The 16598-nt window shown below is 35.9% G+C and overlaps 1 protein-coding gene across 2 annotated transcripts in view; it reads left to right on the top strand.

Annotated features, from left to right (window-relative positions):
- Window positions 1–16170, top strand: part of LOC140157214 (RAD50-interacting protein 1-like) — a 346682-nt gene extending 330512 nt beyond the window's left edge. For both annotated transcript variants that reach the window (XM_072180343.1, XM_072180335.1), the window contains exon 15: window positions 13845–16170. In XM_072180343.1, coding sequence (XP_072036444.1) covers window positions 13845–14058 — 214 coding nt within the window. In that variant the 3' untranslated portion in view covers window positions 14059–16170. The remainder of the gene's footprint in view (window positions 1–13844) is intronic.
- Window positions 16171–16598: the final 428 nt, after the last annotated feature.

The following is a 16598-nucleotide window of genomic DNA, read 5'->3' as shown; positions in this document are numbered from 1 at the left end:
ATGATTACACAAATACAGCAGGTCTGCCAACTGTCCCACATTTTTGAGGGACTGTCCCTCATTTGGGCTTTTCCAAAGTGAAAATGAAGGACAGTCCTGCTTTCTGAAAATTTCAGCGATGGCAAATTTAAATGTAAAAACAGCAGAAAATGATGCAAATTTTACCTGAAAATTTTGCTATAGCATTCTCTTTAGTCTATTGTGATAAATTTAGACCTGCAAAACCTTTCCTGAATTCTGAAAGTATTGCGCACCTCACGTCTTTGAATTTGTCGGTACCTGGTTTGTGTACATGTACAAGGTTTTGGCCTCATTGTCCCTCTTTCTGACTTCGGTAGGTTTGCAGGTCTGATAAAGTAGTATTTTGTTTAGAAACCCCATTTTCACTTTTTTACGTAATGGAATTGCTCTTTTTGCAAGCTGCAATAAGTTGGAAAATCTTATCATTAGAGGACTTTTGGCTCCTGAGAAATGGTCATTTTAGACTTGCAGAAGCAATAAAATGCAGCGGGGAAAGTTGTACACTACTTTTGGCCATACCTCACAATCAGTTTTACACCATCTGGCTCATTTTACTTGATCATGTGAGTATGTTGTTGACTTTTGATTTGGACATTATAATCAGATCAAGTTGCTCCAGGAAGTATATGAAGAATCACAACCCCAAGACTTGACATCTTACTGGGATGTATAATATACATGGAAAAAGTTCAACTGTGTTGGTATATTGATTCATAAAAAGTTTGTGATCCAAACACAAGAAACTATTCCTACCTCTGAATTTTCAGATGGTTCTCCATCACACCACTCCATGCCATACATAAATTCTCCCAGCTACATTTCCCCAATATGAAATTTAAAAAAAGTAAAATTAAGTTTGGCAGAGGCGGGGTTCGAACTCACGGCGCACCACTATCATGGATACTTTAAGAGCTTAGCGCCTTAGACCGTTCGGCTACTTGTCTGGTTGATCAACATGATTAGTGGCCCAGCACTTCCAAGAATTGACGTAAGCCAAAGAAGAAAAAGATAAAACAGGATTTTTGTGCCAGAGGCCTTAAGACATGCTCTCAGTCCCTTCAACCCCAAGTTCCTGGCCAAACCTGGTGCCTGCTCAGGCAGTGTTTCCTGGCCAGGTAGTTGGACCATACTGCTTACCACTAAACTTGACATATATCTACACTCATGAGTCAGCAACCTTTGACATGATTTTAATGTGACTAAAGCTGACATCTGAAGCAGTGATACAAAGCTGAAATGACAAACGGTAGCTATAGGGTGTAAGGGAATATGGTTAGCAGATAGCAAGATTGTTGTCAATGAAAATATATATAGAGCGAGGCACTTAGAGCATGGTTGCCTCCTACTGAGGGTGTGATATTGCCAATATAACACCTGGGTAACGTGACATGCATGTAGAAATCCCATCAATGTAAACTCATGTCAACACCAATGGTATTGCTGGGAATATTTGTCACAGGACCAACTTTCACTGTTAGTAGTAGGGATGACCAATGAACCATCAACTTGATTAGAACACTCCCATAGACATGCAGGGAGCTCAACTGTGCACTGCTTGCACAGACATTTATAAATTGAGCTCATTCTTTTATTTTTCATAATGTTTCTGTAAAAATTGGAGATGTTAATGCCAATTATGTTTTGTAACTATCCTGCAAATTACAGCAACATAACTTATTTGGTTTTTCTGTAAGTGTGAGTCAAAATTGGTCCATCGCCACAGTGCGCTTAATTGCCAGTGGCCAAATGCAGCACTGCTCAGAATGGCACAAAATATTCAGATGAATAAGATCAGGTGAACACCTTGACCTACTGAGCTGTAATTTGGCAGAGTTGTCGTTATTACCTCTATCATACCCTCAGTAAAAAGGTTTAAAAAATGGGACAAGTAGATCTCGAGTTAAAAATTAAATCACCAGCTTCCCTTTGGAATTTCCATACACCTTTCGAATCATGTTAAATAGACACCTTTCTGAACATAAATGTGAAGTTTCGTGCTCATTTGATGTATTTTTCACCTGATCTCAACCCTAAACATTTTCTTATATTTGTACCATCTGCACTGACTTGCTGCTATACACGCACAGGAGCTGTACTTTTAAAATACGCACCTAATCAATAATGAGTCTTTCACTCCATTGTTAAAGTACTGTGCTCCCTGTAGCATATGGAGTGACCTAGAGTGTGATGGTTTTGTAGCAGATGACAGTATTTATTCAAGCCTATCAAGGTCAGTTATTAGCCACTTGCTGAATGGCTGGGCATTATCAACTATCAAAGAGATACCTTATGCTGCTGCCAATCACAATAGAGGTTAAACATTCTTTTTAAACCACAGAAGTGATATCAGGACAAAGCTGTGCATGTTAGTACTTGATTGTTTGGATTCCTATGTTGAAAATCCCTTGTAGTACATTAGTATTTTTCTTATGTGTAGTGTATATTGTTGTGGAAAAAGTTCACCTGGACTTTTGATTTTGTGCCACTTCGCCATTATGGATGATTTTGAGCAAATGTTTTCTAAAAGCATGATTTCAGTGCCTCGGTTTGAAGAAATACTTAATGCTATTGACTAGTAAAGTGCCATTTCATAAGAAACCCTTTGATACTTTCACAATATGCTTGTTTCATGTTTGCATATATATTAAAATAAAGAAATATAAAAAGGTAAATATATGCTTATACCAATTTTGCTCACATTGCTATTTTTAGACTTTGTCAATTTATTTCGTTCCAATGACCGGTCAGAATGGGAAACTTTGAAATTCATAATTCGAAAAGTTTTTGACCGATTTTGACAATTTAACCACCAAAATACTTCTGTTGATGAGTTCTTGCCAGAAAACAATCTTTTGTTGCAATAGGGGCAACATGGAATTATGATGCTCATCCCTATTAGTAGTTAGGACCTAAAGCCTGAACCTAAACTAAACTTTGCTTGCTAGACAACCTACAATATCAGACAAACCTAATCGGAAATTACCCCCCCCCCCCAATCTACACCATACAACGTTGTCGGGTACAGTATGTCCATGTTCAGAATTTTTGAATACAAATCCAAATTTGATGTTACATACCTTGAGCAATGACAGTTTTGTGTGAACACTTCCTAAGGGAACTACTACCTAAACCAATCAACACCAACAATGTCAACTCCAACAGATAGGAGCCGTTGAGGTGCAGGAATTGGTCAATCAATTTGAGAAAGTGTTAGCACAAAACTGGGTGTATGTTTTGCAGAAAAAAAGTCCTTCATGGTCTCCTTTTAAATATTTTCAGATTATGTGCTTAAAACCAATGACTTGAATTGTTTTTATGCCTAAATCTTGGGGTTTTTTTTGTGCGCTATATATGTGCAAAATTTGGTTGTACTATAACATAAAATATGGGTACAAGTATGAGTCTATGATCTTGACCAAAAACTCCTTAAATATGGGTACTGTTTTTACTCTTTTGGGCAAACCTTGCATAAAGGTCCCTATTTTTGGCAAATTTACAAATAAAAATTGACAAGGGTTCTTGAGCTCGAGCCACATATCACCCATCAAAAGTACCAAGTACCCTCTCCCGGTTCCTGTAAGTCTGTCTTTCCTCTCTCCCTTTTCCTTTCCCTCCCCCTCTCTCTCAAATGTATTTTTACCACTTAGTTATAGTCCATTTCTTTAATCAACTGCTTATTTCCGCCTCTTCATAGTCCATTTCTTTAATCAACTGCTTATTTCCGCCTCGTCATAGTCCATTTCTTTAATCAACTGCTTATTTCCGCCTCGTCATAGTCCATTTCTTTAATCAACTGCTTATTTCTGCCTTGTTCATAGTCCATCATTTTGATGATCAAAGTTCCATTAATGATCTCTCTGAACTGCCATGGAGTGATATTGAACAAATTATTGATGATACATTAAACATGTGGAATTCAATGTTATTTGATGTTGTTAACTGTCATTTACCTAAAAAATGAAGTGTGTTAAATCAACTCCATCACCTTGGTAATATTAGGTAGGGAAATAAAGAAGCGTATGCAAAAAAAATTGCAATTGTCCAAATTGAGGACAAAGGGAGATGCACATTGCAACTTTTTGGTCAATTTTGTCTTGTAATATAGAAACTGTATTTTAAGGTATATCAGGGACTTAGTTTTATATTTCATGGGCATATCTATTCATCTGACCTTTTGGCTGACAACTAGTTTCCTATGAAAGTATATCAGGTGATCATATCTGATGAAGTCTACTGATGAGATTTACAAAATATCAACTAAGCAATCTATCAGGGGCTTAAAACTAGAATTGGTCAAGTCTGTAATTGATGTTTGAGTTTAAATGTTTGATTCTTTCTGCAAAATCTAAAATCACAGCAATAATTCTCAAGTTTTCCTGATAAATTTTTTTAAAGAGGATTGAGGATGTTTGTGGTCATATCGGACAATGTTTTTCACAACATCACCAAATTTTAGCTGATATGATTTTTATGCTATATTGTAGCCCATGGGGCAAAAAAACTTGTATTTTTACAGTATGATTGTCATGGTGACAAAGCAAAGCCCTGATTGGCTAACACGGGAACAAACATATAAAATAACCCATGGGCATCATATTTAGGGCGATGGTACATGGCAACACAGTACATCATGAAGATTTTGATTTTTGCCGTGGCAACCACTGGTGTAGCCTATCAGATTATTTCAAGCAGCATAATTTAAAACCGCAGTTGTGGTTTTCAGCTCTCAGTATTTTTTTTTATAACATGACCCTTTGGGAGGTTAACTTTGAGTAGGGCAGTTGAGTAGGTGAAGGGTATCACCCTTCCTATTGGAAACTCAAGACTCACCCAACTCAACATAATGCTGTATTGCAGGTGAAACATATCAATTATCTCCATTTCAATAAGGCACACCCACTCATGGGCATCCACCTGCCCTTAATAACCTGTAATATGAGCCTATCAGTCAATGTGCCTTTTATAACCATTTGCAAGGATAAAACAGATAATGTTCTAATTTAGATGAAATTGGAGGCCACAGGTTAACATCATTTTACCTTTTCAAAGGATCTGTTACTATAGTAACACAGTAATTTAAGTACTAGCATGAAAGTAATTTAAGTGTATTTTTATTGCATTATAACCAAGAGACAGTAATAATAAAATTACCAACAGGTGGAAATAGAATATATTTGCATGAACCAGACACCAATATAAGCAGGAACATTACTCTCAAATGATATATCTATTAAATCTTAAGCTTTATATGACCTCTATATGAATCAGTTAGTCGGTGGGGTACAAGTACCCAAAAATCCAACGCAGAGTAAGCAGATTATACCATTTTTGCCCAGGATTTTTTCAACCAATTTTAGACTATTAATATAAAGTTGATGAAATTAAAAATGTATGTTAGTATTTTTTAAACAGGGTGAATTGACATTATACGTTTATATGAAAATAATGTAATGATTTTAAATTATAAAATAACAATTGGAATGTTTTAAAGCTGAAGGTAGACAAGCACACTTCATCTGCTCATGTTAAATACTTGCACAATGTTCTTCAGTATGATGGCATATTGAATTCCAAGCTCGGATTTATATATTTTCCAACCATAATTAACCAATCTTACTATTAATTAACCTTAATCTTAACATTAATTAACCGCAGTTTATAATTAATCACCATTTATAATTAACCAGTTAATTAAGAACGCTGATATGAATCCACCAATCAAATATGAAATTGTAAATTTAATCTTATAATGTCAAGTGATGTAGCCTAATAATATGAAATCTGAAAATGCATTGAACATGCATCAGTTTATTTTGGAATTATAATTTTCTTGCTTTGTGGTGTTTTGTATAACACTTATCTTCTCTATCTCTTCTCTCTCTCCCTCTCTTTCCCACTCTGTCCCTCTTTTTCCACTACCTTTATCTTTCTCTTTTATCTCTATATTTCTTCTGTTTTTCTCTATTCATTGCTTTTGAGTGGTCACTGCATACTATAGAGCTATAGCACACAAGGACCCCTCTATTCATTGCTGAATTGCTGGGCCGGATTTACCATAGGGCCAGATGGGCCCGGGCCCCCCAAATTGCTCTGTGTAGTGTGCATCTTCCATTTTAGCTGAAAAACACCATGTTTTGGGCCAAAATAGGGTACAAAAACTGCAAAATTTTGCACGCTTCGTGCACATTGGCCTGTTATATAGCAAAATTTAGCTTAAATTGGGGCTAAAATAGTCTAAAATTGAAATTTTTGTATCCAGGTAAAACCTAAAAACTTGCCTTCCTCACGGTGTGTTTGGGGGCCTCCAAATTTGAGCCTGGCCCAGGGCCCCAAAAAGGTAAATCCGGCCCTGCTTAATTGAGTGGGTATTGCATACAATTGAGCTACAGCACACAAGGACCTCTCTATTCATTGCTTTATTGAGTAGTCATTGCATACAATTGAGCTACAGCACACAAGGACCTCTCTATTCATTGCTTAATTGAGTGGTCATTGCATACAATTGAGCTACAGCACACAAGGACCTCTCTATTCATTGCTTAATTGAGTAGTCATTGCATACAATTGAGCTACAGCACACAAGGACCTCTCTATTCATTGCTTAATTGAGTGGTCATTGCATACAATTGAGCTACAGCACACAAGGACCTCTCTATTCATTGCTTTATTGAGTAGTCATTGCATACAATTGAGCTACAGCACACAAGGACCTCTCTATTCATTGCTTTATTGAGTGGTCATTGCATACAATTGAGCTACAGCACACAAGGACCTCTCTATTCATTGCTTTATTGAGTGGTCATTGCATACAATTGAGCTACAGCACACAAGGACCTCTCTATTCATTGCTTAATTGAGTGGTCATTGCATACAATTGAGCTACAGCACACAAGGACCTCTCTATTCATTGCTTTATTGAGTGGTCATTGCATACAATTGAGCTACAGCACACAAGGACCTCTCTATTCATTGCTTAATTGAGTGGTCATTGCATACAATTGAGCTACAGCACACAAGGACCTCTCTATTCATTGCTTTATTGAGTAGTCATTGCATACAATTGAGCTACAGCACACAAGGACCTCGCTATTCATTGCTTTATTGAGTGGTCATTGCATACAATTGAGCTACAGCACACAAGGACCTCTCTATTCATTGCTTTATTGAGTGATCATTGCATACAATTGAGCTACAGCACACAAGGACCTCTCTATTCATTGCTTAATTGAGTGATCATTGCATACAATTGAGCTACAGCACACAAGGACCTCTCTATTCATTGCTTTATTGAGTAGTCATTGCATACAATTGAGCTACAGCACACAAGGACCTCGCTATTCATTGCTTTATTGAGTGATCATTGCATACAATTGAGCTACAGCACACAAGGACCTCTCTATTCATTGCTTTATTGAGTAGTCATTGCATACAATTGAGCTACAGCACACAAGGACCTCTCTATTCATTGCTTAATTGAGTGGTCATTGCATACAATTGAGCTACAGCACACAAGGACCTCTCTATTCATTGCTTTATTGAGTGATCATTGCATACAATTGAGCTACAGCACACAAGGACCTCTCTATTCATTGCTTAATTGAGTGATCATTGCATACAATTGAGCTACAGCACACAAGGACCTCTCTATTCATTGCTTTATTGAGTAGTCATTGCATACAATTGAGCTACAGCACACAAGGACCTCGCTATTCATTGCTTTATTGAGTGATCATTGCATACAATTGAGCTACAGCACACAAGGACCTCTCTATTCATTGCTTTATTGAGTGATCATTGCATACAATTGAGCTACAGCACACAAGGACCTCTCTATTTATTGCTTTATTGAGTAGTCATTGCATACAATTGAGCTACAGCACACAAGGACCTCGCTATTCATTGCTTTATTGAGTGATCATTGCATACAATTGAGCTACAGCACACAAGGACTTCTCTTTTCATTTATATTTTCATCTTTATTAAGTGGTCATTGTTCATAGAACACCAACAGGGTAGGTAATACATCTGAGAGCATTGACAGTCAAAATAATTGTCTCGATTTGGCAACATTACAGATTATGTGTTGGTTATTAAGACCTACATGATTGGAAGGTCATATCGTCTGCTGTGGCCCTGTCTCTATCTATGAATCTCTTACAGATTCAGTGGTTTGCTCATCAGGAGGATCATAAAAGTCATCAAAGTGCAGATTTTTGCACCTTTGTTGCTATCATAGATGTGCTAACATGTATCTGATGTTATGATGTTTTATGTATTATATTATTCCATTGTTTTTGTTTTCATGTGCCTTAGTGTAAATTGTTTTGGTTTGCGGTGCTTTATTAAATATCAATAGTAGTAGCAGCAGCATAGCCTCTAGTGGTCAAGCTGAAAGCCATGTATTAAAGACAAAAGCAGATTTTACAAAAATTTACACAAATCTGTAAAGAAATTAGCTACATGTATTTGAATGGGCTTCAACTTTGTCAATACTGTTTTCTTCAATTTCTGCCAAATTTGTCATTTCAAAAATACAGTCCAACCTCTCTTATCCGACTATGGTGGGACCAAGCATTGTCCAGATAAGTGAAAAATCCGGATAAGTCAATTACATGTAATTCTGCATTGACTGTCCCAAGTACTGAAATGGTGACAGCAAAAGATTGTTTAAACATGGTGTAATAACACTAAAAGATGGCTTTAGAGTGCTTTTCGCAACATAGATGTCATTTTAAGCATGGAATTACCTGTGGTAAATCATCAAAAACATATTTCTCTGTGAAGATTCACATCCGGATAATAGAGAGATCCATATAAAAGAGGTCCGGCTAACAGAGGGTGGACTGTACTAAAATTACAATTTGAATGACTTATCTTTCACTTTTAGGCACTCTATAAACGATGTTAACTGTTACACCTACGATGCGATCACTGTCGAGTGGTCCTTTAATCTGTCTCAGCTCAATCACACCTCTTACCCTCTAGTAATCCTATCATCTCTCTTATCATCCCTCCTATCATCCTTCCACTCCTTTTCTTCTGCTCTGACTCAAATCTTTTTTAATTCTCACTCTATCTCTGTAACTTGCTACTGCAACAGCTCTCTTATGATATAGATGATATCCTTTTCTAATCGTCACAGATATTACTTATCTTAGCCAACATCTTGCAAGGCATTACTTAAGGCCAAAATTGACCTTGTTCCAAATTGCAGTTATAGATATGAAGATTTTTTATCGCAAAACACTATAATAGCTTACACTGCCAAACAATTGTCGAGAGATAGCACAATTACTTAAAAATATAATTCAATAACTCGTAATATATCAAAGTGCGTAAGTTATTTCTTTTTGCAAAATATGATAAATGCCACGTTCATTTATTTAACTTTAATTTGTTCTTTTTCTCAAATGGATTTATCGTGTGTTTGCGATGAAATGGTTCATGTATACTACACATATCATCATATCACTGTAAATCATTGGTCTTAGCTATCTCAGTGGTGCAAATTTAAAGAAAGCAAAAATCAAGGGCAAAAACACTTTTTACAACTTTACCACAGGGAGGACTTTCTTTCGTGTTGTGTTTGTTAAAAAACAGGGAAAATCTGTTCCAGCTGTGTCTTATTTCCACTGTTCTTATTTCTATTAATTAAATGAGAACTTGCACTCTCTCTCCAGTGGCGCACCGGGCCGTACCGTGACCGCTTCTACCCCGGGGGGCTGAAGAAAATTAAATTTTGCCGCAACAGCCCGAAAAGGTTGACCCAATTTTTGAAAAAGTGAAGAGGAAAAAAAAGCAACACATTTTGATGTATAGTACCATTTTTTCAATTTTTTTTACTTTTTCAAATTTTTTCGCCCTTCTTCTTCTGCCGCCCTTCGTTTTGGCCGTCCCTGCATTTACCCGGGGCTCGCACCCCAAAGCCCCCACCCCCAAAAAAAAATATGCGCATGCTCTCTCTCTCCATGGTAGACTTGACTTGGCTTGGCTTGCGGACTTGATTTGAGTAGTTTCCTCAAACCACATGTGGCTCTCCACATCTTCCTGTCCTGTATTGCTGTCCCAAGGTCTCCTGTATTGCTGTCCCAAGGTCTGTTGCATCAGGGATATGCCTGGGTGCATGAAGTCTGGTGTCTCATTATAATACATTGTACACCGACAGGTAGATTTGAAGTTGGGCAAATGAAGCATGAGAGTGCCCTGTCATAGAGCAAGTTTATAGTGAGCCAGATTATCCAGTATTTAGTGTATATTAGCGTATAAGTACTGCGAAATCAATTGTTATCTGTAGTATAATCTTTCCGTATACAGCCACTATAAACACGCTCTTCAGAGGCAGACTCTTAAACGTGAACAAAATTAATTTCAAGAGCAATTAATGAGAGAGATTTTATTGATTTAGGCCCAGAACTGGATCACCTTACTCATGGCTTGGGCCTTTTTTTATTATTAAGGCAACACTAACAGTTTATAGATAATTTTGAAACAGGTGCAAAAAGATGTTGGGTATGTTTTTCTTATTTTGGTAATCTGGCAGCAAAATAGATCAACGACATATAAAGCTATCCTCTGAAGATTTTTAACCCATCCATTAGATTGATTAGGAAATCTCACATGCTTACATGTCTTTAGTCAATTAATGTGCTGATGATGTATTTTGATTGCATTGGGAGAATTAATAGATTGCTTCTAAAAGAAATTTGAACTGCTTGACTACATGTAACCCACTTCAGTTGCACACTCAACATAAATAAACATGATATCTTTATGGGACCACTCAGGATATACACACAATACCAGGATGCCCTAAACAAATGGTGAAAAGGGGCTTTTATTGGTGACTGGGTTTGAAGCATTCTGATTTTCAAAGGAAACATAGCTATTGATAATATTCATAAAGTGATTTCAAAATTGGTGATTTTTTTGGCTAAAGGCAACATTTTGTTATAAAGTTTTGCAAGTGTGTGAGGTATTTTGCTTAAAGAGTGGAACTTTAGTTAAAATAAAATTGTCATTTTGTTTTAGTTTTAAGAAAAACTGTAGCTATTGAATATTATTCATAATTTGAGTCAAAAAAATGGTGCATATTTTGGGTAACGTAAGGCCAACATTTTGTTACAAAGTTTTGCATGTTTCTAAGGTATTTTGCTAATATAGTGGAACTTTGGTTAACATAACATTTTCAGGACTTCAAATTTTAGTTTGTGTTAACAGGATTTTGTGTTATCAGTTCTTCACGGTTGTTTGATGGGATCATTTATTAGTTATTCAAACAAAACATCATATACAACCAAAATTTGGGCTTAAACAGCTAAATGTGATATCATGCTAATGTATACAGATGCTTTTGAGTCATTCTCGACTTAAATTTCCCTCTTTTACAAAATTATTCACTTTTATAACATTTTTAAAGCTTTTTCGGATATAAAATGTATCTATTAATGACAAAATTGGTGGCGCTATTTAGTTACTGGAAATTACTCTTTCAAGCTTTTAATACAAATAATTCATTTTATTGTTTGATAAAATATGTTTATAAAATTTCCTTGTTGCTTGTTTCACCTATTCCAGGTGTTTAATGGCAGTATTAATCACCTACCCCTTGCAAATAGAGAATATGATTTAGGATAAATAGCGCCATCTATAGTTTGCATTTAGTTAATAATGAAGCCAATTCTAAATACATCAAACACCCGTGTCTTTATAATGCATATTATGCTTGGGACTTGAAAAGTCACAACTTGTATGGTTGTACTGGATAGGATCAGTTTAATATCCAGACTTCTGGATACATCAACTTCTACACACAAAATAACTAACTGAGAAAGCATCAAGTATTTTGGGTTTAAAACATATTTCATGTTAAAACCCTAATGCTACTAGACCACACAAAACCTTACAACATGAAGCAACTGCAAGACCATGCATCCTATGTGCTCCTATCGCATAATCACACCAAACTACATAGACATGAAACCTTTGATCCGGTTTGATTTATGAGTGTGTAGACTCATGCTAGAGTGCCCTCTACACTCAAGATCTGAGAGCTATATCCGAAAGGTGATTGATCTATCATGATAGCTATATGGCATATGAGATGAATTTGTTTGTGTATATGCTCAGAGGATTAGCTACTCCACCCTCAAATAAGACTTGCTTATAGATCTATCTAGTATTTCACCTTGGTGCAAAGAAGCAAATGATATCAAATGTCTTGCACTACACAAATCTGAGCAGTGACAGCTAGTGTGCTCAAGGGCACATAGGGAAGGGTTTTCAGCATGAAATGTTCTGTGGTTGCTGTCATAGAGTGAGTAACAAATAATTTAGTTAAAGAAAACAGGGAAGTGCCATGTTCTAGCACCAGGCCCATATTTAAGGTGCTGCACCCCCTCCCAATTTTGCAAAAGTATAGAAAATGTCTCCAAAGAACCCAATTTGGGAGCATAGCGACTCACTATGTTTATATCGCGAATTGCGATGTGATACCGGCTAAATTATGCCCTGCTTTTTTGGTCAAAATAGGTCCCGAAATTTTGGGACAGAAAATTGTCTCCCCCTGGAAAAAAAGGTCAACTTTTTCAAATCTGCACTCCCCAAAACAAATCTTGTGTACGGGCCTATGTAGCACTATAATAGTATCTGGTTTCAGAATAAGATCGCTGTGTGACCTACAACAACTAAGTTGAACTTGGATGTTGTTTTAACAGGAAAATATCACCAGACTCATTCATTGCAGGTGTGAGTATGTTGAGATACTATATGAGTAACCAGTATAACAAAAACAATCATGTGTGTTGGGTAAAAGTTAGTTGAATCATGCTCATTGGGCAGTTCAGCACTTCAGGGAACAGATTCACAGAGAAGCTAGCTATAGATCAAGTGGTCATAGTCATGTCCATACTTGATTGCCATTTCAAGTTCTTTGAATTGCTCTTGAATAAAAGTCTAATTTCCTGTGTTGCACAGTATGCATCCCAAATTAGGTAACTTTACAGGCAATGCATGGTTTAGATGTGTATTTGTTTGAGTAGGTGTGTGTTAGCTTGTGTTACATCCATCGTTTGATCTAGTTCTGTGTGTAGTATCATAATAAGCCAAAAATAAACATTTCTGGTGAAAATATTGTAGAGCTGTAACCTTTATTCTCTTGATGTTACAGATGAATAATATCAGCATGTATAAAGATGAAGGATAACTTTAGGTTTAAATAAAGTTATAGGCCTATTACATAACGTTTTGAGTTTGACAGTGACAAATATACAAAATTACTGTTCTGAGTAAATTACGTTTGAACATTTTGGTACCATTCCATCAGTCCTTCTAAAAATTGTGAACATTTATGATCAATCGTTTGTTATATTACATAACGTTATGAGTTTGACAGTGACGAATATGCAAAATCGCTGTTCAGAGTAAATGGTGTTTGAACATTTTGGTACCATTCCATCGTTCCTAAAAATTAACTGCCTATATATTTTAGAACTGCTAAAAATGTAACTGTTTAAAAATATGTTAAAAACTCATCTTATGTTTCAGCTGCTCTATACAGTAGATAAATCTACATTGTGCAACTAAGTAAACGATTTGCCTATTTTGTCAAATTCATCAATTGCAGTTTGGTGCGATTCATCCAAATCAAAATTTCGATATCTACATTGGGCAGTAAGATTTACCTTTAATTTTTGGTCGAAATGAAAGATCACCTGAAACATAATCAAAAACATACATTAATTAATTTGCTCAAAATTCTCGATTCATCACTCTGTAAAATTCACAACAATATATTTTAATTGCATTTTTCTTCTTTCTTCTTACAGTGTAAAGGAGTCATGTTTACTACTGAATCTGAAGGCTGGATCTGCAATACTATTACGAGATCTCCTGTACCAGTCAATCCATGAGAAGCCCTCTAAAGGTATCCAACAGAAAGAAGCACCGGTATCAGCTCTTCATGACATTGGTGTCTACAGATTATCACCAAGAGCAGCAGAGATTATACTCAATCTAAGAACTGATTGGCCAAAGTATTAATAAAAAGACGTCTATATTCAGTGGTGCATGGTGCCAAAAGAAGAATTTTCCTCCCTCCCTCCCCTTCCCTTCCCTCCTCTTGCATCTCTCCCCTTGCATCCCTCCCCTTCCCTTTCCTTCTCTTCCTTTCCATATCTTCCCCTCCCCACCCTCCCTTTCTCTCCCCTTCTCTTCTCTCTCCTTCTCTTCTCTCCCCTCTCCTAGGTTTAAAAGAATTTAACTGAATACTGCAATGAAATCACCAAATCAGGAAGAAGACACCTTGATTGAACATTATGACTTGCACTTAGTGGCCATGCATTCAAGGGCTCATAAAACACTATGAAATAACATTTTTGCATTTGAATATATAACATGTTATGTTATTATATCATATGTGAAACCTGCTATGGACTTTGCCTTTGTTTACTTGAATTTGTCAGGAAGGATTGGACAATAGATGCTTGCGACATTCGCACAGTGTTACTTCAAAACTTAAAAATAACCACAATGTGTGTATTGGTCAATGTACAGTTAAAAGTTATATATTGAAAGAAAGGAAATAAGTTACTTTTAACCTTTGGGACAAGTGAGATGAGTCTGAGAGGAAATTGATTTCTGAAGAATCCTTTCAAATCAACTGCCACATATCACTTGTTGGGAATGAAATTGTACAAAATATTACAAAATACGTCCTGAGATGTTAATGCGTCTAATGCAGATCCCTGCAGGGGGAGTGCAATAGACGTATCAACATCTCAGTAAAAGTGCATTATTTTGTACAATTTCTCGAGCAACAAGTGATACACATTTATTAACATATTTCATAAAAAAAAAAAAACCTGTGATTTTTGCAATTTTAGTAACAAAATTGACACTAAAAATGTTGGCAAATACAAGCAAATGTAATGGCATTGGTCCGTAAGAAAAGTGAATGCGTCCAAAAGCACACAATTGCAACTTTTCCATATATTTTGGCCACAGAAAAGATTCAGAATCAGCACCCCTAAATTGACCAAGGACTATTCTTAAACATTCTGTAGCTGTGCAATGTAAACCTCAATGCTTTGGCAGACTGGGCCCCTAACTACGACGTAGGCTGTAAATCGAAACACCATAGATATTTCATAAATATCACAAACTAGTCACACATGTAATGCAAATGGTTCTCTCACTGATAAATAAATTGTGTGCAAACTTGAAACTACTTTTAAACGCTTCAAAAGATTGCAATGTTGCTGCAATGTTAACGCAATTGAGCCACAAAATTCACTACAAGCACAATTCAAAAAAAAAAAAAAAAAGGAGATTGTGTGCTTGGCTTTTAAAATGTGAATTTTGTGGTGTTTTTATTCAGAATGGAAAAAATGGCACAAAAAAGCAATGAAAAAGAAATTGTTCATATCACATTGTCTTTTTAAAGAAAAAAAAACATAGTTTCATCACCACAACAAACATTACAACACATAAACATGATGAAAATAGGTATTTTACACCCATGCAAAGTTTGGCTTTTATCAGGACTCGGCACTTGCAGTCATATGCCTCCTTTGGTACCATTTAGTCACATTCAAAAAACTTTGTAATATTTGTGACTTCCATCTGATCTAAATAGGCTAAGGTTACAGATAAATAAGGCAGAAGTAAATATCAGATAGCAGGCAAAACTGTTCACCAACATAAAGGAGGTATAACTTTGCAATGATTCTGCTAGACTTACAAGGTTTTTAGGCATGTTTTGATGTGGTCAATTACTTAAATTTCACAAGTTTCGACATTGGAATATAAGGATCTGATCTGATCATATTTTGTCATTGGTTTTAGCAGGTGTAGTAATATAAATGGAGTAAGAGCTTCTTCATTTCTACAGTTTTAATCTTAATTTACTCCAGACGTCTGTATATTACAGCAAATAAATAAGGTACATTATATGTAATGATGCATTTATTGCAATACTTTCAAGAGGTGGATGGTGTCTTACAAAGTGACTTATTTTGTGATAAATCCATCATGAAGTCAGAAATTATGGTGCCATAGATAGGTACATTAATGTAAAATCTTTATACTGATGTATATTTGAAGATGAAATAAATCTGTACATATTAGACATGCATTAGGCTGTCTGGAAACTCTTATGTGTTTGCATTAACTGATAAAATTTTCAAGAAGGGAATTTATTTGTTTTTAAGTCAAGAAAAATGTTGGATTGTTTGTTTTGAAATAAATATGTGGTACAAAACTTAAACAACATCTGGAAGAACAACCAGCTACCAGGATCAGCAAGAAAATTGGAATGACAAAGAAAGGAAAAAGAGATTAAGAAAAGAATAAAGAAACTCTTCAATTGAACTCATTGACTGGATTGCGTATAACATACTCTAATAGAAGATTAGTTAGTAAGCTAGTAATCAACTTGAGACTATTTATTTTGCTTGCTAAATTGCTTGGAATAGGTTAAGGGGATAACATGTTCCAGTTTTAGCATATCTTTCATTACTTCATAGAGTGGCATTGTTGTATTATTGGATGAAGTTGATCCTAAACACCGGCCTAGTTATCAA

The sequence above is a fragment of the Amphiura filiformis genome, chromosome 1 (assembly GCF_039555335.1).
Source record: "Amphiura filiformis chromosome 1, Afil_fr2py, whole genome shotgun sequence".
NCBI lineage: Eukaryota > Metazoa > Echinodermata > Ophiuroidea > Amphilepidida > Amphiuridae > Amphiura > Amphiura filiformis.
Note: the sequence above shows the minus strand (reverse complement) of the source record. Positions and strands in the feature narration are given on the sequence as shown.